Here is a 21,695-nt window from a genome sequence, read left to right as displayed (position 1 = left end):
GGTCTCAAGTCCACCTGGTTGGACCACAAAATACGGCCTACGCGTAAGATAATTTCCAACAAATTGACTAGATGTGACATCCAACCTTTCTCTTATAGAAGCCTCACATGAGGGTCACATGACACAAAAATCAGCCCTGTCTACGTATTATCTGGGCTTCTCCATGGAGTATAATTTCTAGCCATTGGTAAATAGGAAAATAAAGTATGGTCCACTCTCTAAGTGGATATGGATGATGTTTTCAACCATGGTTCTTACGAGGGATCCGACTATTGGACGGCTTGGATATGGCATATACATGCGTTTGAAGTTATTATCCATGGATGGCTGCAACTTACCATACAACCGGTTGAACTCAAGACCTCCCGGCTATGGAAGTTGAGGTTGGCAAGAGATGTACACAAGCAGGGTTAGCTTAGTTAACTCTCTAATCGACTAGTTATGGAATTGAGTTCGAGTTGAGTTGATTTTTTGAGTTCAAAAAAAATTTGAGCTAAGCCTAAGCTAGACCAAAGTCACCCAACCCTGCTTGGTACTTGAATTGGTTTGAATCGGTTGAGCTCATTTTGTATGCACTTATTATAAATTTTAAGTAAATATTTATATATTTAAATAAAATATATATTATATATTATATACTTCTGAAATGATACACGCGGTCCATCTCATGGAAACTTCATACAAGGTCGGGTTGTATAGGACCCACAATGATGTGTCAAACATCTACCCAATTATTTAGTTGCACTATTCCATGATGGGCCACAAGATTAAAAATCAAGTCAATCCATTACTTGGGTGGGGGCACACCACATATAACCATTGGGACGAGTTACCTTCCATTAAAACATTTATAATCATTTCTTGAGCCTATTGAGATGTGGTTCACAAATCCAATCCATTCATTGCATGTGTCCCAATTGGATGAGGGGTTGTACCAAATTTCAGCTACATCCAAAACTCAAATGGGCCCTATCAAGTACTTATATATGTTTTAAGTATGTCTTCACGTGGTTTTAAATGGCATGAGCCACCCATATATGGCTAATTTTTGAGAAATCTTATAATCTACAAAAGACCTCGTCAAATGCATGATGTTGACACTCGACGCACAGTATATGGAGCCCAACAACTTACCCTCATGGAAAGATCTTGGTGGGTCAACCTTACCATCTCCACCTATATATATATATATATATATATATATATATTAAGTTTGGCTCAAATTGACTCGAGACCAAGCCGAGCCAATCGAGGACTGAGTTGAGCTGAACTCGACTCAGGTAGCTTGCTGACCAAACTCTACTGGATTCGAGTCGACTCGTGTACAATAGTGTCCCATGTATTGTATATGGTACATTGGAGCAGTAGCCTTATGATTAATGCTCATTTTTGGTGATCCAAACCGTTTATCCAGATATATGCGAAGTATCTTAAGCTTCTTACATTTAAGAAGACGGTTAGTACTCTAAGAAACAAAGTTAAATTATCAAAATTTGTAATATTCCAGCTGATAGAAGCTTTCTTTTCTTTTGTTAACTCCATCCACGGTGAGGGCCATCATATGAACCGTTGGGATCACTGAAACATGATCCCGCGTCGAACAGATATAGATCCGACGTATGCTATAACAGTACGCCGGGATGCATAATAGCAATACTGCTTGAAGTGATCGCTCCCAGCTAAACGCGGACATGTGGACAGTCTAATCAATCGATCGGAGCTGTCCATTAGGTTTGGATAGGATGCCTAGCTTCATCTTATCCAAGCAGGAATCAATATCATATGCTATCCCCAGCCGACCCCACCACTTAATGGATGGTCAAAAAGTTATCGACTGGGGACGTGGATTGCGTACTACCACACCAGTGTCTAGTTACGAACGGGAAGTTATGTGGGCGGGCCCACGGTGTTGTATTTGTTCGTCGTCGCAGTTCATCCCCTCTCTCGTATCATTTTAAAGTATGCATTTAAAAATAGGCAGTGCCAATGCTTAAGTGGACTACACCAAATAATAAGCTTGGTTGCATTTAAATATATAAAGCATTAAATGTAAGTTGCATTAAATGCAACAGTCATTTTTGGTGTGGTCCATTTAAACGTTGGATCTCACTTATTTTTGTGCACAACTTAAGACGGTAAGAGAGAAGGGATGAACGGCGTAGATAAACAGATACATAATGGTGGGCCCTCCCATAGAACTGCCCGTTCGTGGGTAGAGAAGATGGGTTGTGTAGGAAGCAATCCGCGTCCGTCGACTGGACTTTTTTTTGGTAAACAATCCAGACCGTCCTTTGTTATACTGATTTGTTCTTGGGCCCGATGAACGGTTCTGGTAGATTGATTGGACTTTTCACGTGGCCCTTGCACCTAGAGCCATTGGATCTTTTCTGGAAAAGAAAATAAGGGAGGAGAGGAATTTACGGGCTTAAGATGTAGCGGGACGTGAATGGTGATGCAGGCATCCACATACCATAACATGAATCGGTGATCCAGGCCGTTAAAAGTGGCACCAGCGCAGACCATGCAAGATCACGATCCTCTGATCAGGGGCCTGCAAAGTGATGGTTGGACAAAACGTGAAGCAGTGATCTGGAAATAAGGACAAAGGAACGGATGGGATCTTCCACAATACTCACAGTGCATGAGGACTGATAAGTCCTCATCCAATGGAGGATCTTTGAGGTCCTTTGCGCCTGACGCAGCGCCCACTAGCTATGTGATTTAGACCCTTCACGTGGTGGGCCCCATCAAGGATAGAATTGCCGACTTGAAGCCCGTGAATCATATTATCCGGACGATCATAACCGTCCATCAATGGATGGTTGGAAACGAGTGGAATTGTTTGATACCCACACTGTGTGACGGTCCATACGCATGCATTCAGCGATCGTACACGTGTCACATGTGTGACTGTTTCAAACGGTTGAAACCGCAGTACTCACTGTAGATAGGCCACGAAGCCAGAGTCAGATTTATCGGTTTATCATAGTTGCTGATTACCGAATGTATGGTTGTTGAATATGGACCGTTTACTATTTCGGGTTGGTTCGGTGTAATTTTCTGTTTTTACTTCCAATTTAACTTGGGCCCACTATTTAGACGGTTTATATTGAACTTCATGCGTGCTACGTGTGCAATTACCGACCACATACATAGAAGCGTCACGTGGTTTGGGTACACCTGATTAAGTACGTACGGTCCATCCACAGCATGACCTGCATGATGGATGGTTAGGATTCGGAACCCCAGCTGTGCAATCACGTGTATGCCGTCGAATCAGTTGATGGACGTATGGGGTTTGGTACACCTTAATACATATGACTTCGACTAAACAATGACGGTGCCGAACACGACGTGGCCCGCACCACCGAATGATCTAAGCCGCCCAATTGTAGGCCCGATCATGGATGGCCTGGATTCCAAAGATCAAAATCAGATGATCAGTGACCGTCCGAACGGATGCTTTCGGAACGGATGGTGGAGAGAAAGTGATCCGCAGTTCACAATCAACGGACAAAAGGTACATCGCTTTCGCTGGGCCATGCTCAGAAATTGCAGCAGTCAGGCGTTTTTAAATTCTAACCATTGTATCTTTATATCTTTTGACCTTTTCTGGACCATTGCTTTATTCCGTTTTGGACCATCCAAACGCGATTGATGGAGGTTCCACTTGGCGTGGATTTTGGTCTATCGCTCATCCAAGTAATGGCCCACTGACTCGATAGTCCAGATCAGGAGATGGTGCCGTACGGCTGGAAGAATCGAGGTATGATAGCGCCGTCTTGCTACAGTACCGTGGCAGAGTCATTTGTCAATCAAGATCGTCCGTCTACTGGGTCCCAGTAGGGATGGGGAGCGGATTAGGTGCAGCCCCTCCCTCACCCAAGACGGTACCGCCCTTACCGTGGGGCCCATCTTGATGGATGTATTCTATATCCATGCCGTTCATCCGTTTTTCCATATCATTTTAGATCATAAGCCCAAAAATGAAGATCCAAATCTCAGGTGGACCAACTGTAGGAAACAGTTCTGATTCAACGCTCTACCGTTAAAATCTTCTTAGGGCCCTTCGTAATGTTTTGGTAATGTTTATTTTCCATCCAAGCCGTTGATAAGGTCACACAAACCTAGATAAAGGGGGAAAACAGATACCAGCTTGATCCAAAACTTTTGTGGCCCATTAATTGTCAATCACCAATGTTTCCTACGGCATGGTCCACTTGAGAATTGGGTCTGCTTCAGCTATGGGATCATGCCCTAAAATAATATTTCAAAACAGGATGGACGGCGTGGATACAGAATACATACATCAAGATGGGCCCCACGGTAAGGGCTGCACCGTCTCGGGTGAGGCTGGGGCGCACCTAACTACTCCCAATTGTTCAAGATATATCATGGGCGGGTCGGAATCCGTGTGATGCCGATCATCGGATGATCCTAGCCGTCTGCAAATTGGGATTTCAAAGAGACGGCAATGGAAAAGTAATTAATGGTCAAAAATAAATTCCAGAAAGTGAATAAAAAACTGACGCCTGTGATCATCTGATAAGTGTGATCTTTGGAAACATGGACATTCCTTAATGAGCCCCACTAAATGAATAGTCTAGATTGACGATTACCATGCCACGTGTACTATGGAGAGACGGATTTACCGTATTTAGGTTCTATAGCCCCTACTGTATCAACTTCCAGAGCACCAAACGACGTTTGGTAGCAGAACGCGGATTTCGTACTACCCCTGCCTGTACAAAGCTCGAAACAGGCTGGGGCTCTGAGGGGTCCACCATCATGTATAGGTCTATCCATAACGTCCATCCATTTTTCCATATTATTTAACATGTAAGCCAAAAAATGAAGCATATCTAAAGGCCAAGCCGAACACACCACAGGAAACAGCAGTGGTAATAATATCCACCGTTGAAGCCTTCCTAGAGCACTCCGTGGTGTTTTTTAGCCATCCAGACTTTTCATAAGGTCACATAGACCCGGATGAAGGCATTAGACACATATCAGCTTTATCCAAAACTTCTGCGGCTTCGAGAAGTTTTTAATGGTGAGCGTTTAATCCCCACGGTATGGTCCACCTGAGAGTTGGATATGCCTTTTTTTTCTGCTTGTAGAGTAAAATGATATGGACAAATGTATGGACGGTTTGGATAAACTCATACATCACGGTAGTCCGCTCATAGCTCCAGGCTGTTCCCAGCTTGGTACAGGCGGTGGTAGTACCCAATCTTAGTCCTTGGTAGAGCTGGTGTCATTTTATTGAAGGGCCCTGATTCAATGTGGGGTCCTCACGTGTGGGGATGGAACGTGTTTCAGAGATCAGAAGGATGACAGAACTGTCATAGATCAGACCGTTCATCAGGTTGCGTGCACTGTCAACATACTATCTATCACAAAATAAGGGTAGTGCACTCAACAAGTGAGCCACACGCTTATTTTAATATGGGCTGTTGATTTTTTCTTACGGTTCATTTTTCTCATACAAGTTTGATCTGCATGATCAGAAGACCACTAGTATTTTTGATCCATGTTCTACCTGATGAATGATCCAGATATTGACACGTGTTCTCCCCCAAGTGAAGGGGCCGTCATTGAATCACAGTGCACCGGACGCGCACCGTGGATTGTTAGACGCTAAAACGAGACATTGTCCCCATTCAGAGGACAGTATTTTTACCAGCCCACTTGCACCTCTACGCGTGGCGCACGTGCAATCCCGACATAAGTGGGGCACATTCGCTCTCATCGAGTGGGCCCCACCACTTTGATGAGCTGGTTGAGAAATAGGCAGATCCACTCATCTGACTCATCCATCGAGTTGACATGCCAATCTGTGGTCCAGATCATCTAATCGCGAGGCCCACCTGATGCATGGCTCTGATCCCGTGCATGTCCGGGTTGTCACACGTGGACGCCAGTGGTAGTGGAAGCACGCCGAGCAAAGCGCCCGCCGACAAGTCCTTCGATCATGGCGTCCGAGTCATCAGATCAATAACTTCTTTAGGTTGTGGCCCATCAATAACCGGGCCCACCGCTTTTAATGGTCCGGATCTTGAATCGATTTGCCAATCGCATCTGGTACCGTTCCGGAGTCTTACTTTCTGAGATGTGGTCCTTGTGGACACTGACGTCTTCCCAAAATAATACATAGTGGGACGCGTATCATCAAAACGACTTTGGTGGGGTTTTGATGCACGATAAATGCGGTGGGACACACAGACAGGCAATGGTAGGTGCACTCGCGTGGGCGTCTGCCAAATAAGGCTTATATGTGCGTGATCCAAGCCGTTCATCACGCGTATCCCACCGAGAATTAGCCTTGGTCAAAAAACCATACCGGTCGACGCAACCTACCATTCTTCTTTTTATCTGATCTTTGGTTTTCATCCGTCCAAGAGATGGATGTACCTACGGTCCCCTTTCACCAGGACGTGAGTAGCGTCCAGATGTGCTAGTTCGCACGAGTGGGGGATGTGGTCTCGTGAAGCTGACCGTTATCAGATGGACACCCACGACTGCCGTGGGATGCCCCAAAATCTCCCAGTATAGAAGTTTCAACCCTTCAATCAGTGGCCGAAATACAGGAGGCCAAAGGATAAGGATTAAAAGAAAATTTAAAAAAAAATAAAAAATGGCCCAATAGAAAGGGATAACGCTGGATGGTCAGGATCTTCCGATTAGAGAGATTCTGATAACGGCTTATTTTTAACAAGAGTTTCGTTGAAATTTTGACTAAAACCACCGTAACCGAGATGAACGAGTGTAGCAGAATCCTGACTGTCGATCTGATGGGCCCACTGTGGATGCTGCAAATTGGCAAAGTCGCACATACCACACAATCTAAAATTTCTGATCCAAAGGCTTAGAATGAATGACAGAAATCGAAAGGGGTCAGTGATACGTTTTTGGAAAAATCCAGTGATGTAAAGATCAGACCGTTCGATAACTTTGGCTGCTACATTTTCGGCCGTCCACATTAGGATAGATCAAAACGAACGGTGCGGATTGATCGAGCACTCAATCGTGTGTCCACACGTAAATGGTGATGAACTAAGACCAGTTCAACGAGACGAACAAGAAATCCTCGTTGGTCTAATTTAATGTGCTCTGGAAGCCCAGGCCTTCTCGAAATTTAACAAAATATCAGGGGTATTTAAGGTCCAAGCGTACTGCATGGCCCATCCAGCCTGTCATCCTCTTTTAGAAACCGTGCTTCAGAGAAACAGTGGGCCTCTGCCCTACTCGTGATGGCCTCGATCCGTATGAACTATTGGCTCTTAATGTGTCGATGATAACGTTGGCCCACAAATGATTGATCAAAACCGTTCATCAGATGGGCCCCATCTCGAATGGAGGATGTTCCTAAACTCTTCCAGATCGGACGCCTCACAGCCGTCCAAACTTTGGCCCTCTTTTCGGACCGTTAATGTATTTTTCTTTGACTTTTATTTCGTGGTCTGTGATTATAGGGTCGATATATTATTCCCATCTGGGAGAGCTTCGGGCATTGTAATCTACGGAGGGCTCACCAGATCAACGGTCCAGATCACGAGATGTGGCCTCAGATAGACAGATCGCGATGTAGACTGTTCATGTCCTGATGCATAGGGCCCGTGCATTGCCAAGTACACGGCGTTGAGATCACGATTCGAACTTCACGCTTACCGATAAAAGGGAAAGCGTTAAGGCCCAGAGACACGTGGCAGGATTTGTTGGGGCCACTGATCTGGAGAGCTAACGCGTGTTGCACGCTACGCTCGCTGGGATGCGGAAGATCAGCCGATCCAGATTTCTTCCATTGGACGGCAGATCGGATAACTGACCTAATAAATGGACGGTCCGGATTAGCTATCCGCTAGCGAATTAGGTACACCAAAGCACATCTCCCTTGTAGGATGCTAAAGAAGACTGGATGCAACGTTTGGGTGCATTGCAATGATCGAGGCAGTTGATCCGGTGGCCCGCCACGTACGGCCCATAAAGGCTAGAAGATCCGGACGCGTTAATCTGCCGTGCCGTTAATCTTAGGGCCCCATATGTGGTGGGACCCATTTAGCGTAACTGTCCTCTGCACGGAAAAGAGGAATTACTGGAGAGAGAGAGAGAGAGAGAGAGAGAGATGAAAAGTACACCTGCGGGAGTTTACTTTTTTCGTACTCACCCCTCACACATCTACCACGGAACCCGCGTGGAAGATCCAAGCCGTTCATCAGGCAGGGTTTGACCTTTTAAGATGCCCCCATATGAAAAATTCCGACCATCCATGAACGTCAGCAATAAAAACTACGCAATTTCTCTTAGCATCCGTTTCGCTTTCAAACGGGTGGCTCACCTAATAATCAAGCCGGCTTATCTTTAGATCAAGGCCGGGCCCACCAGATGAACGGCAGGGATCTGGAACAGAGGTCCCACATTGGCACGCGTTATTGGCGTAGGAAATTTCAGATGGGCCGGGTCCACCAAGTACGATCAAACGCACCCACCCACCCACCACCGTTGATTTCGACAGATCACAAAACTCTGAAATTTCCTTCTTTTCCTCAAATTTTGTAAAGGTAGAAAAGTCCTATCCCTTGATGACATCGAACCCGCCCCTCTCATCACGCTCTTTCCGAATGTGTGGCAATATCGTAAATACTCTGATTCAACGGGGCTGTTTTGCCAACTAGCCGGCCACCGATCGTATGGTCATGATCCCCAGAATAGGTGTGATTTTTTGGACTATGCTCTCATCCACCAGCTGTGCCCACGACTTGGACGGCCAAGATTCAGTCCATATCTGCCACGTGTACGGTGAGTCTGCCAGAACCATCATAAAATCCCAATCGATCTCAATGTCCATCATCACACATCCTCTCTTCCTCCTTCCCTTCTTCATCAGAAAACCCTCCCTTCTCCAAAAGCTCCCCACCATCTGCCATGAGAGATCAGTGGCAGGCCCCGTAAATCACTCCTATCTCAGGGGTCTATTCCGATCCCCTCTCCCCTCCGTTTGATTTTCCAGCAGGAAGCTCCCATCTCTGCGGGAAACCATTCTTTTCTTCTTCAGATTCTAGGGTTAGGGTTAGGGTTTTCTTCAAGATGTCCGAGAGTAATCTCAATCCTGAGCCGTTGAATTCACGGCCCTCGCCTCCTGATCCCCCGCAGCATCCTCGGCATGCCATCTACGTTGACGAGGATGGGCACGCCCATGTGCATGGAATGGATCTCCCCGACCAGATCGACGTTGACAGCGACGACGGAGATGCAGTGGACCCCTCCGGCGTCGAGGATGGCGGAGGCGATGGCGATGAGATGATGGACGGTGTGGATGATGTCGAGATGGATGAAGAAGAACCCATGGAACAGATGGCCGATCCAAGCCTCGCCGTGCCTCTACAGTGCCGCAGCATGAATCAACTAACGCTCTCCTTCAACGGCGAAATCTACGTCTATCCTTCCGTCCCTCCAGAAAAGGTCTGATTTTTTTTTAAAAAAAAAATCCTTAATTATATATGTTTTCATGATGTCTCTTGAAATTGATATCATGGCCCCTGTTTTTGATACATGCAACCATTGTTTTGCTTGTGGGCCTCTTTCTGGTATTGCTACCCTTTTCAAAGGATACATGTGTCCTTGAATAAGAAAACTTACGATGTTCTTGTAGAGTATGGTGGGTTGTACTCATGCATGCATGCATGCATGGTAGATAGACGTGGGGGATTGTGTATGTCGATCCAATCCGTCTGAGTCCGGGGTATCATTGCGGATGGGGCTTAGGATAGATGAAATGTCATGATGATTGGATGGTCTCCCGGGGGGGGGGGGGGGGGTTGCTGGAATCGTTATTTCTATCTTGTGGGTGGATGGAGGGAGGGAAAAATCGTTAGATGGGTAGTTTCATCTGAATTATGTAGTTTTTGGGCAATGCCCACCGATGATAGGCGCAAAACTTGAGTGGTACTGCTCACATGCATGCTGTGTACATTGCATGTGCGCATGAGTATGATTTGTTGTATCAAGCCGGAATATCATGCAATTCCTCTTGAAAGATTTTTTCAAATTGCAAATTCTAGTTTTTGAATTTCCCAGCGTCAACATGAAGTAAGAGCTTTGTGTTTTGATTAGCCTGCGAAATATTTGATTAGCTACAGTGGTTCCAATCAATGTTCATCAAAACCTATTTGTAAGTTCCCAACAATTGGAAACCAACAACTTGAGTGGATGTCAATTGAGTTAAATGGATGTGCAACACGGTTGATACATGCATGAGCATGTTTTGGTGGTGTGCCCGATCATAATGTAATTCCTCCAGAGAGATTTGTTCAAATTTTAAATTCTATTTCTTGTGTGGAGGCTGACACAATGAAAGAGCTTCACGTTTTTATTAGCCTTCTATAGCCATATGTGTAATTAGCCAAAATAGTTTCAATTCACACTCATCAATTGATTAGTAAATCCCTAGGCACCATCATGCTATTGAAGTTGATCGATGCATGAATTTTGGATCATAAATGAAAATAACAAGTTCATGAAAGTTAAAACATCTTGATCTCGAAACATCAAGCATCATGACCACAAACATGACGGATCAACATTACCATCATCATCATCGTCCTTTTTTCTCCTTTTCTTTTTAACACACCCACACACACCCACGCACCACAATGGGTACTCAAACCCATGACCTCTGTGTTGAAACTCTTGTGAGTCTACCACGGAGCCATGAGTAAGGACCCCATCATCATCATCCTTAGCATCATTATCTTTGTCGTTTTTCTCAGCACAAGGTATATGGCTTTCGTCTTGCCTTGATCCTTAAGAGACCATTGGTGAAACTTTGCAGTTGTAGTCTTTCCTCTGATTAAAGTGTCTCTAATGCTTGCAAGTTGGAGTAAAAGTTTTCGCTATATAAACTATTGTTTCTATGTAACAAGGACACCACTTTAAACATTTCCTGTGTTTGACAAATGCCGAGACTTCTATTAGTAAAACTGCATTTTCTTTTTTGTTATATTTTGGCAAATTTATGTGCGTTTTTAGCTTTTAATAGATGTTTTCTTTTTATGTATATACATAGGCGTTTTTTTATGTATATACAATTTTCTGCATCCTATGCCTATAAGAAATAAAATTTTATATGGTAAGATGTGCTTCAATTTCATTATATATTTGCATGGAAATATCTCCATGTTGGGTTTTCAGGGATCAGGTGTCGGGCACTTCATACTTGCATCCGACCCCCACTCAAGGTTGCCCATTATTTGTCAGGAGATGTGCTACTAAATGGCTATAAATTGTAAGCCCAAAATGACAAAAATAATTAGTAGTAACTAATATATGTAGTATTGCATTGGTTTCAGCCAACATTGTCAGCACCTATCTCGTTCTCTTCCCAGTTATCTAAGCACTCAACTCTATCTAGAAAGGAGGCATTTATGGGAAGGGCTGGATCCTTTTTTTTCCTCAACTGTTTACTTGTAATTGGATTCTGTATCTGATGATAACTTGATTCAAGTTCATTCTCTATACGTTTTTCCCTCTATACATTTTCTTTCCACAGTGAACTTTACGTTGCAAGTTGTATTTCATGAAGCCAAGTGGGTGCAGCAAAGAGGCATCGGTGTGAATTGCTGAATTCCTTCTTTTTCCCTCTTTCTTCAGCTATATGCTTATCAGGGAAGCCATGTCTGACACAATAGAATTGCACGTTGTATCTTTTCTTCCTGAATGATGACTAAGTTTATTAAGAAGAGAGAATAAAATAAGCAAAAAGTACATGCACTACTTAACCTTTGGAAAAAATGAAAAATCAAACACCCACCACTTAACTGAAGGACTAAATTGTGGGAGGGAGACTTAGACAATACTTTGCTCTTTACTTTGTTGTGTATGCAAATGTACTCCTCTCCCTTTCTTCCAGGGTATAGATCACTTGTGCATGCCTTCAATGTAATCCCACCCAAAAACCATGTAGGAACTTTGTTATAGTTGAAAATTGGAGCTTTTGCTTATATTAAACATGAGAATGTGGTTGAACTGCCAAGTTTTAACATTGATGCTTCAAATATTGCGGAAATTTACCAATCAAAATGTGAGGACTGTTGATCAAATTTTCACCGAGTCTGCTAGGTCAAGATTGGTAGTAAAACAAAAATTGAACTGTAATTAGAGTATTCAAATGACAGTAACAGGTCAAGACCCGTTGACATGTGTAAACTTCTAGAAGTGAAGTTACATATTATTATTGCAGTGTAATTGATCTGCATTATTTATTGTTTTTACCTTGGGTTCTTTTAAACATGTTTTTTTTTTTCATTGTTAACAATGATGGCAAATGTATATGGAAGTGGACCCCTTTGGGCGAATATATGATTAGCTCTTCTTTTATTAATGATGGACAGTGGATCCCACCTTGCACCTTGGTGTTGTTTGGTTTAGTCCACAAGCTTGCTTTTGGACAGCTTTGGTGGATCAAATGCCATGCCCTTTCGTGGGCCATCTAATGCTTGGAATTTTGGGGTATGTGTACTTGAGGTTTCTTGTACGATTGATTCGTAATGGCTAATATTGGGCACCATAAACTGGGAAATTGTTTATGTGGTAGCCTCCCCCCCCCCCCTAGATGGTGGAAAACCAACATGGAATACCCAGGAAAGGGAACTGTGGATTCCAACAGAAATTCTATCATATAAAAAGGCCGATGCTAAAATGTTCAAAAAAGAAAAAGAAAAAAACAGTTATTCTATCATTTGGTTTGGAGTGCAGTTTCTCATGGAAATGTTAAAAGGTCAACACTCAATGATAAGAGTCGTACCTTGTGGCTTCAGAAATGTTCCTTTATTGATATTATTATTTTTTGAAAGGCATTGATATCCACATTGTTTGAGCAAAAGGTCAAGACTGGAAATTGATTTTCAAATGATTTTTTGTTCTTTTACGGAAAAACAAGCTTCCTATGGAGTACCTTTTAATTTCCAAGGGTATTTGATGAAGGACAACTAGGGTTATGTCCTCATCCGAACTCCCTTGGCAAGCCCCACATCACATGGGTCCCACCTCACATAGGCCTCCCACCCAGAGTGTGCCCCTGCATGTAGTGCTAGGCATCGAGTCGAGTCGGACCAAGTTAGGGTTGACCTGACTTGGTCAACCAAGTTAGTGTACCCCTACCCATGCATCTAGAGCTGGGCATCAAGTCGAGTCGGACTAAGTTAGGGTTGACCCGACTCGATCCGGTTTTGAAATAGGCTTGACCCAAACTCGATTTGACTCAGTACCGAGTCCAACATGCCTGAACTGATCCGAATCTGAGTCTGGCCTAGACTAATCCTCCGGGCCGAGTCCGACCCAGTCAAAAGTTTTGAGTTAGTTCAAGAGATGAGGGAGGGAGGGAGTGGTGAGGAGAGAGAGAGAGGGGGATGAGGGTGGTGATGGTGGTGGGTGGCTGCCGCTCTTGGAAGAGGAGGGAGAGAGAGAGAGAGAGAGAGAGAGAGAGAGAGAGAGAGAGAGAGAGAGAGGGTGGTGGGTGGCTGTCGGGCTTGGAAGAGGAGGGAGGGAGGGAGTGGAGAAGAGAGAAAAAGAAGAGTAGGGTGGTGATAGTGGTGGGTGGTTGTCGGGCTTGGAAGAGGAGGATGAGGGAAGGAGAAAGAGGGTTTGGGATCGGGTGCGGCATATAGGGTTAAACATACTTAAAAATTAGGATTTTTTACTTTATATATACCCGAATACAAGTCGAGTTAGTTTCAGATCAAGTCGAGTATGACCGGATCGAGTTTCGGGTCAAGTTACTGGGTAACTCGAACTCGACTCAGTTTGAATTCGGATTGGGCGAAGCCTACTCGGTTCAGACCGATTCTCCCATTCAGTTCGGGTTGAGTTGGGTCTGAATGAGCAGATGAGTCGAGTTGTCCCATGCCCAGCTCTACCTGCATCCTACAGGCCACCCCACTCGAATCTGGTGTAAAAGTGTCATTGCATTAATCATCCCTAGTGAGGAGTCTCGAACACAAGACTTGCTCCGATACAACTTTGATGCAGGACAACCAACCACTTGTTCTAAAAGTTCAAACTGATAGAGCATGGCGAATCAATCCCTTTATCTTATAGCCCACGCCCCACATCCCAGGGGTTAGGTCCTTGGCCGAACCCCCTCGCAGGCCTTACATCACATGGGTTCTGCCTCACACTAGCCACTTACCCCGAGTGTGCCCCTGCATCCTACAGGCCACCCTACTCGAGCCCGGTGTGAAAATGCCCCTGCATTAATATTCAATGCTCCCAAACAACCTCCTTAATTAAATTGTTATCTTTCTAGAGAGAGAGAGAGAGAGAGAGAGAGAGAGATGCAAATGGCTTTCTTTTCTTTGCAACAATTTCAGAACATTTTGAATGCTCTGCTCAATTATCTTGTAAAGATCACTAATACCCTATTACCCATGTCTCTTTCTTTTACGCGTGATAACAAGTGTCAGCACATGCAAGTGACCTATCTGCTTATGAGGATACTACTATTTGTAGAAAGTGTCTCAAATTTGCAAGATGTGGCTAGTTCTTTTGGTGTGCTGTCAGATGTTTGTGATAACAGTGTCATGTTTCATTTCGCATTTGTTAGGGTAGTTGACCAACGTATAGTTTGTTGAATGGGAAGTCCTGACAACCAGGTTTAGACTGCCAAGTGATAGATGGGGATCCATATAGAAGGATGGCTTTCTTTACTTACCAGTCACCACTCCTTTCTATGCATGCATACTTTTTTAATACTACATATTTACTCACTGTACCTTTTCATTTGTTATTCGTTATGTTACTTGACCAGCAATCAGTTTGTTGAACTGGGAGTGCTGACAACCTGGTTTAGACTGCCAAGTGATGGATGATGATCCATACAGAGGGATTGCTTCTTTTACCCAGTCCCTTTCTATGCATACTTTTTAACAACGCATATTTATGAATATAAATTTTCCATATCTCTGAATTGCCTAAATGATTTAAAGTCACAGTTTTTCTTCCAAATGATCCCGGGTGCATATTTCATTCGTCAAATGTATGGCTGCAACAGGTGCAAGCTGTATTGTTACTTTTGGGTGGGCGTGACATGGCTTCTGTTGTGCCTACTAGCATGATAGTCCCTGCTGATCAGGAGCTTCAGGAGGTCAAGGTAGTTAGACTCTGAGACAAGTTATTTTGTTGGGGTTCAAATGGTGTTTCAATTTGTTGTCTTAACTGTATTTTTCTCAGGTTGAGGATGCTGTACAGCTACAGCACCCGCAAATTCCACAGAGACTCGCTTCTCTAATTAGGTTCCGGGAAAAGCGAAAAGAGCGGTGTTTTGAGAAGAAAATTCGGTATACCGTCCGCAAAGAGGTCGCTCTCAGGTAAATGTGCTCCCATATATTTTGTCTTCAATGGCGTGATTTTCATAAAATGTCTTCAGAGAATAGAATTTGCCTGAATTTCAGTCAGGGACTTCTGTTTCATTAATGTGTACCCTAAACATTTCTAGAAATTGAGTATGTTGCCAATGTGAATGAAGTGGACTGGCATAGTGCATCCACTGACCAACAATAATGGAAGCTCATTGAAATGGTATCCAGTACTAAAAATAAATCAGCATTTTCACACTTTAGAATGTATATTGTGAAGTATCGAAATCGTTGTTGAGGATTTGAAGTAACACAATGTTGATCTGATGCAAGGATCAACGTGCTTTGGCATAATAATAACCATTGTGTTCCCTCTGTGTTGAGTTACTTAGGAAACCAGTGCATTAGTAGATGATATGTCCTGGTCAGCTGGTATTTTCTGAGTGTAGCATGTAAAAAAAATTTCATTGCTATGGATGTATATCTTTTCTGTTCAGCTGGTTACTCAGAAGGAAATAATGATTAAATATCATTACTTTTTCCATGTCCGTGCCTTGGATTCCGCCCATCCAAATGCAGGCCTCAAGTAATTTTTAAATAGCTCAGTTGACTTTCTTCCTTTTGTCATTTATTTCATCAGGGCTTGTGGCGTAGAATTTGACTGGGAGATTTTGTATTTGCTCAAACATGTTTTTCTCTGTGTTAAGTGTGGGCCTAGCCTGATATGCTTGAGCATGTTGGACCTTGACAACTTATCGGAACCAACTTGGATTAGCATTTTTCTGTGCCTCTTTTCTACAGCAAGGAGGTTTCATGTCAGTCGCCTTTCGTTTCTGACTCTTGCAAACCGAGTAATATTATGCAGCTGTCCATGCATATGCTTACCCATGTTTGTAAAAGAAATTTGGAAGCCGATTTATTAGCAATGGTAGGTGCAAGTAGGTTGTCATAAATAGTGAGGGAATCGTTTTCCCTTTGTTGTTATGGAAGGAGCCCAATGCATATTCTGTAGTCTGCCAGTTCTTCTCTTGTTTACCAAGTTTCTTTCTGAAATTTACTCTCAAGGTATTCAAAAGACTTTGTTTTGAGAGGCTATAGGGTTAAAAAGTCTTCTTACATAACCATCACAAAATTTTGGAGCTACAAATTGCTAAAGTTTAAATATTTCTGTATCTATTGCAATGTATAGGAGAGTTTATTGTGCATTCATAAATGACACGGTAACTCACGAAACTTATGAAACTTAGCGCAACCCAAATTGCTGGTACTCAATCAGATAAATTGGCAAATTTGGTTTGGAATCCTTGATTGTCCCTTTGCATCGGGCATTCTTTTTCTTTCCCCCTTGACATATGCTTGCTATTAGGGCTGTCAATGGAGTGGGCCTCAGATTGGTCTCGGCCCAAATTTTGAACTGTTTCAGTCCGGGCCGACAGGCCGGGCCTATTCAAAATTCTGACTTTGGCAGGCCTGAGCCCGGCCCATTGACACCCCGACTTGCCATTTTTAATCAACTAAAATATTTTTTGGTATGAAAGGAAAAGGGGTGAAAATAACTAACTTCTGATCAAAGGGTCATGTCTTGTCTTTTGACAACTCTCTTTGTATTCTCTTTTCTTCTTACACTTTGCTCTTGATCAGTAAACGAGTCTTTTTGTTTTTCTTTTGGAAGAAGATAATATTAGTTGAATAGGCCTTTTTGTTTTTTTTTTTCGCCACTTGAGAATATTGGAAGAGGCTGAGGCTTGATTATCTACACTTTATTCGGATTTCTGGTGAAGAGATCAATTTTCTTGAAATTCAGTTTTCAGGAGAAGAAATTAAAGCAACACTGGAGCTGTTAGGCAGTGACAAGACTCTTGGTCCAGATGGTTTCCCAATTGTTTTCTTTAAAAAGATTTGGGGGTTGGTAAAAATTGATTTGGTGGGCAAATAAGGAAATGGATTTGGATTTGGTGGGGGTTTCTTCCTTTCAATGAATTTCCTAGTTGCTTTTACAAAAAAAAGAAAAAAAGAAAAAAAGAAAAAAAAAAAGGAAATGGATTTGGATTTTTGGGTTAGGACAAGGAAATGTATGGATAGGGGTGATTGAAAAGAAGTATGGAGCGCAAATAGGGTGATGGTGGACAAGGTAGACATCCTTATATAGGGCATCATAGGTATGAAAATCAGTAGCAAGTTTAAGGCATGAGTTTATGGACAATATGGGCTTTTCGTTGCAAGGTAGGAATCTTCATTTTTTGGGAGGATGTTTGGTTGGGTGAGAAGGCATTGATTGAGGTTTTTCTGATGTTAGAGGCAAATGTTTTGGCAGCTTGATACTTATCTTGTAGAGGTGAAGAGGTGATTTGGGCTTCCCCATGTCGAAGAAATTTGTCGGACATTTTAGCGGAAGACTTGGTTAATCTCTCGGTGCTATGATGCGAAGGGGCTCCTGTATGTCGAAGAAATTTGTCGGATATTGAGGCGGAAGACTTGGTTAAATCTCTTGGTGCTATTACACAGAGTGAATTCATCACCCGATGCGAGGGATTTAACAGTGTGTATTAAAGGAAATCAGGATCTCTATGTGAAGCCTTGATATAAGGTCCTAAGTGGCTCTTCTGAGGGTAGCCAATGCAATCCTACAGCTCCGATGTTTGGTATTGTGGCGCTTCTACCAAGTTTTTAGTATTGGCTTTGCTCATGGGAAGAAAAAAGTTGCTTACACTTGATAACCTGTGCGAGAGGGGAAGGATTCTTCTGAATATTTGTGTGATGTGCCTGCGCAGTGCCGAGTCAGTGGATCATTTTTTTTTTCCATTGTCCTTTTGCGATGGGTATTTAGAATGGTTTTTTGCATCTATTTGTGGTCGAGGGTGTCACCAAGCTCAATTGAGAGTTTTCTTTCTACAGGGCATGAAGGTGGAGTGGGCAAGGTCGGAAAGGCTTTGTGGAGAATGGTGTTGATGGCTGGTTTGTGGTTTATATGGGGAGAAAGAAATAGTTGCCGCCGTAGGAATTGAAGTGGGCGAATCCCGAAGTGATGGGACAAAATCAAGTGTAATGGAATGGGCAATAGCTTCGAATGTATTAGCTGATAGTTTTTGGTTTCCTCTTTGTTGATCTGCTCTGTAATTTTTCACGCTGATCTTTTACTCAATAAAAATATTGCCTTTTAAAAAAAAGAAAAGAAAATAAGAAAAAGAAAACAAGTCATTGAGTGACAGTTTTAGGTTACTAGCTTTAGTCCATCATAGATACTCGTAGCTTCTTACTACCTGATATAACCATTCCTGGAAAGATTCTTCATGCAAAAGATTGTCCTCTAATAATGTCCACGACTTGAAACAAAATCCTTAAAACATTCTTGGTTGAAATAGTTCTGATTTGAAGGACACGTTGCATCAACTGCTGTTTGTTGTCTTTCGTGCATTCCAGGCTAGGATCCAGTTCTTTTCTGAGAATGAGATTAAGTTTGAATTTGCTTTACATTGACCCGATATGATGTTGACTACTCCAGGATGCAGCGTCATAAAGGCCAGTTTGCTTGCAAGGCAAATCCCGAGGAAGTAGTCTCAGCTTCTTCAACCTGGGAACCACCTCCACCGACCCGGTATCACGAAGATAATACAAACAACAGTAATCAGCATGAAAATACGTAAGCTTAGATCCTGTGTCAGTATTCATAGTTTAGGTTGACAAAAATCGCTCCAATGAGGCTTTCAAAATAAATGAATAAAAAGAATAATTCCCTTAGACTTTGCATTTATGAAGCTGCAATTAGCTATTTATGTTTACTTCTTCTCAGTTGGATTTGTTTTTTGTAATCTTTATATGGTTTATGCAGTTGTCAACAATGTGGCACCAGTCAAAATGCCACTCCAGTGATGCGTCGAGGTCCAGGTGGCCCAAAGACACTATGCAATGCATGTGGACTAAAGTGGGCGCACAAGGTGGTATAAATTTACAAAACCAATTAAGAATATTCTTCTCTTTGCTGCCGCCTGGTTTCTGATCGTTTTAAATATGAAAATGGATTTGTACTCATGTTCATCTTCCCACAATTGTTCTATATAGTGGCATGTAGGGGTGCAATTCAGGCAGGTGGGTTGAGGGTCAACATGATGAGCTCAACCCAGCTTCAAGAGGGCCCAACTCCACCCGATCCAAATTCCATCTTGAGGTGCCCAACCTGAATTCAACCCTAAACGAACCCAACTTGTCCTTGAGGACCTTGACCACCCAATCCAACCACGGGTTGGGTCAGCTGGGTTCAGGTTGACCGTACCCAATTTGCAGCCCTAGTGGCATAATAACCATCCATTGTCAAGTTGCCACCATTAACTTCTTGTTTGTGGTTGTGGCAACGGATGAAGAGGAAGGATTTGTGCCTTCTGAAGTTCCAGCATCCTACCTTCATGCAAAGTCATCACTTTCTGGGATGTTTTTGCTTCTTTCATATTCCTTGCTCATGCACATTACGACCTGTGATTTCGTTAAAAGAAACCTCCAATGCTCGGTTTCTCTTTCCTTGTTTTTCCTCATTTTTTTCTCTCTTCCAGATGGAGGCAAAGAAGCAGGATGTGGTGAAAGTGGAGGTGAAAAAGGAGACTGACATAGATGCAATTGGGAGAGGCAGCAGCAGCAGTGGCGAAGAAGGGTTCTCACCTCCACATGCTGTACCGATCCAACAGGTGGCCCCATTGTCGAGCCATAATGCAGCTCAGCAACTTGTCTGTCTGAAAATGGAGCCTGTTGTGGAGCACACAAGACGGGAGTATGTCCCGGTGAGAAGGGGCCTGCTTGCAAGCAACTCATCTAAAGACAAGCACACCAAGGTGGAAGGCCGTGGGCGAAGGATCCAGATGCCTGCCACTTGCGCAGCCCGGATATTCCAATTGACCAAGGAGCTCGGCCACAAGTCAGATGGCCAGACCATACGGTGGCTTCTGGAGCAAACCGAACCAGCCATCATCCAAGCTACTGGCACCGGTACTGTTCCAGCCATCGCAACATACGTGGATGGGACACTCAGGATTCCATCCCAGGCCCCTGACGAAGGAGAAGGGGGAAGGCGGAAGAGAAGGAGAAGTACCTTCCCTCCACCAACACCACAGCGAGAAGAGAAAGGTACCATCTCAGCTGGCCTAGCCCCTGTGGGCCCCACAGTGGCCTCCACCCAAAATGTTATGCCCATGTTGGTAAGTGGGGGAGGGGCGATGCTGGCACCCAATGCGAACATGGGCACACAAACTTTCTTGATGATCGCGCCGAATGCCATTGCTGGCCCTTCAAATCAGCCACAGATGTTTGCATTCCCTGGCCCAGCCACGCCCATGGTCAACCTCGCTGCCCGGCCCCTCAACACCATGTTCTCAGTGATGCCCGGCTTGAACATTGCCACAGCAGTCGAGATCCCGGCAGCCAATGCTGCACCCACAGCCATAGCAACCACAACCGGTTCTCAGAAGCAGAAGCTGCAGTTCACAAGAGCACAGCCATCCAACAACAAGACCTGAGATGAACACAGAGAGAGTCGGTGTATGACATTTTTAATTCAACGGCAGGGATAACAAACACATGGAAGGGGGGGAGATGTTGCGAGATGGGGGTGGGGTGGATGCGAGGGGGTGCGCCAATGCGAGAAGGGATTGGGACCGTGGAAATTATCGTTTATTGGTTATTATTTGGTAATGGGAATTCGTGATTTTTAGTCTGTAGGATTTAAGGATAATCGTTTTGGTCAAATATGTACTAAGATAAGTCCTTTTTTTAGCAAGATTTTGGGGTCCCTCTTTGACAAAAAAGAGTGGGATCTCCTGATCTTGGGTTTGTATTGGGGAATCATTGCCTGCGCCTTCCTTGGATGTAATCCGTTTTGACTCCTTTTTCTTTTTTTTTCTTTTTATTTTTCTCCCTTTTTATTTTTTCCTTATCTTAAAAATATTTTTTCTTTAATTACCAAAAAAAAAAAAGGAAAAAAAAAAAATGGTGGAGATTTCTTGTTGCTGAGTTCCATTTGAATGATGAATCTTTTACTAGGCGGATCGCACGATCAGGCGTTGAAATTGATATCTGGTAACGAAATGCTAAGGCTATTTTGTACTTTATGGTGGAATTCAATTTGGTAGGTTAGATCCACGCCGTTAATTTGGTGGATATGTAGTTTGAATTCAATTTGGTACACGTGTTAGAACCATGCAGATAATTTGTGGATCTGCTGTGACACAGTACTTTGGCCTAGCCTTCATGGTTGTCTGGGAATGGTCAAGGAACGGGCGTAGAGCCAACGATTTGTGTAGCCGGATCTTAAACAGTGTCGTGTTTTTGGATAACGGTTTCCCCAGTGGGGTCCATGAGATC

General features: G+C 43.5%; 1 protein-coding gene across 4 annotated transcripts; it reads left to right on the top strand.

Moving 5' to 3' along the window:
- Positions 1–8,638: 8,638 nt before the first annotated feature.
- LOC131229773 (uncharacterized) lies at positions 8,639–21,199 on the top strand. 4 transcript variants are annotated; one of them, XM_058225784.1, is made up of 6 exons: positions 8,640–9,462; positions 15,047–15,145; positions 15,226–15,362; positions 18,853–18,990; positions 19,180–19,288; positions 19,895–21,199. In XM_058225784.1, exons 1-6 carry the CDS (start codon positions 9,088–9,090, stop codon positions 20,849–20,851), a joined length of 1,815 nt encoding a protein of 604 aa, XP_058081767.1. In that variant the 5' UTR covers positions 8,640–9,087; the 3' UTR covers positions 20,852–21,199. The 4 variants fall into 4 exon arrangements, with proteins under 4 accessions (XP_058081770.1, XP_058081767.1, XP_058081771.1 ...); XM_058225785.1 differs by having other exon boundaries at positions 8,644–9,462; positions 19,180–19,285; XM_058225787.1 differs by lacking the exon at positions 18,853–18,990 and having other exon boundaries at positions 8,639–9,462.
- The last annotated feature ends 496 nt before the right edge of the window (positions 21,200–21,695 follow it).

The sequence above is a fragment of the Magnolia sinica genome, chromosome 16 (assembly GCF_029962835.1).
Source record: "Magnolia sinica isolate HGM2019 chromosome 16, MsV1, whole genome shotgun sequence".
Lineage (NCBI taxonomy): Eukaryota > Viridiplantae > Streptophyta > Magnoliopsida > Magnoliales > Magnoliaceae > Magnolia > Magnolia sinica.
The sequence above is the reverse complement of the archived record's forward strand: the minus strand, read 5'-3'. Positions and strand labels throughout refer to the sequence as shown.

Excerpts from the sequence above, each read along its gene's own strand:
- LOC131229773 (XM_058225784.1), top strand. The coding sequence starts at position 9,088 with ATGTCCGAGAGTAATCTCAATCCTGAGCCGTTGAATTCACGGCCCTCG. Across the intron at positions 9,463-15,046 it reads CTTCCGTCCCTCCAGAAAAG|GTGCAAGCTGTATTGTTACT; the intron begins GTCTGATTTTTT and ends TGGCTGCAACAG. Across the intron at positions 15,363-18,852 it reads CGCAAAGAGGTCGCTCTCAG|GATGCAGCGTCATAAAGGCC; the intron begins GTAAATGTGCTC and ends TGACTACTCCAG.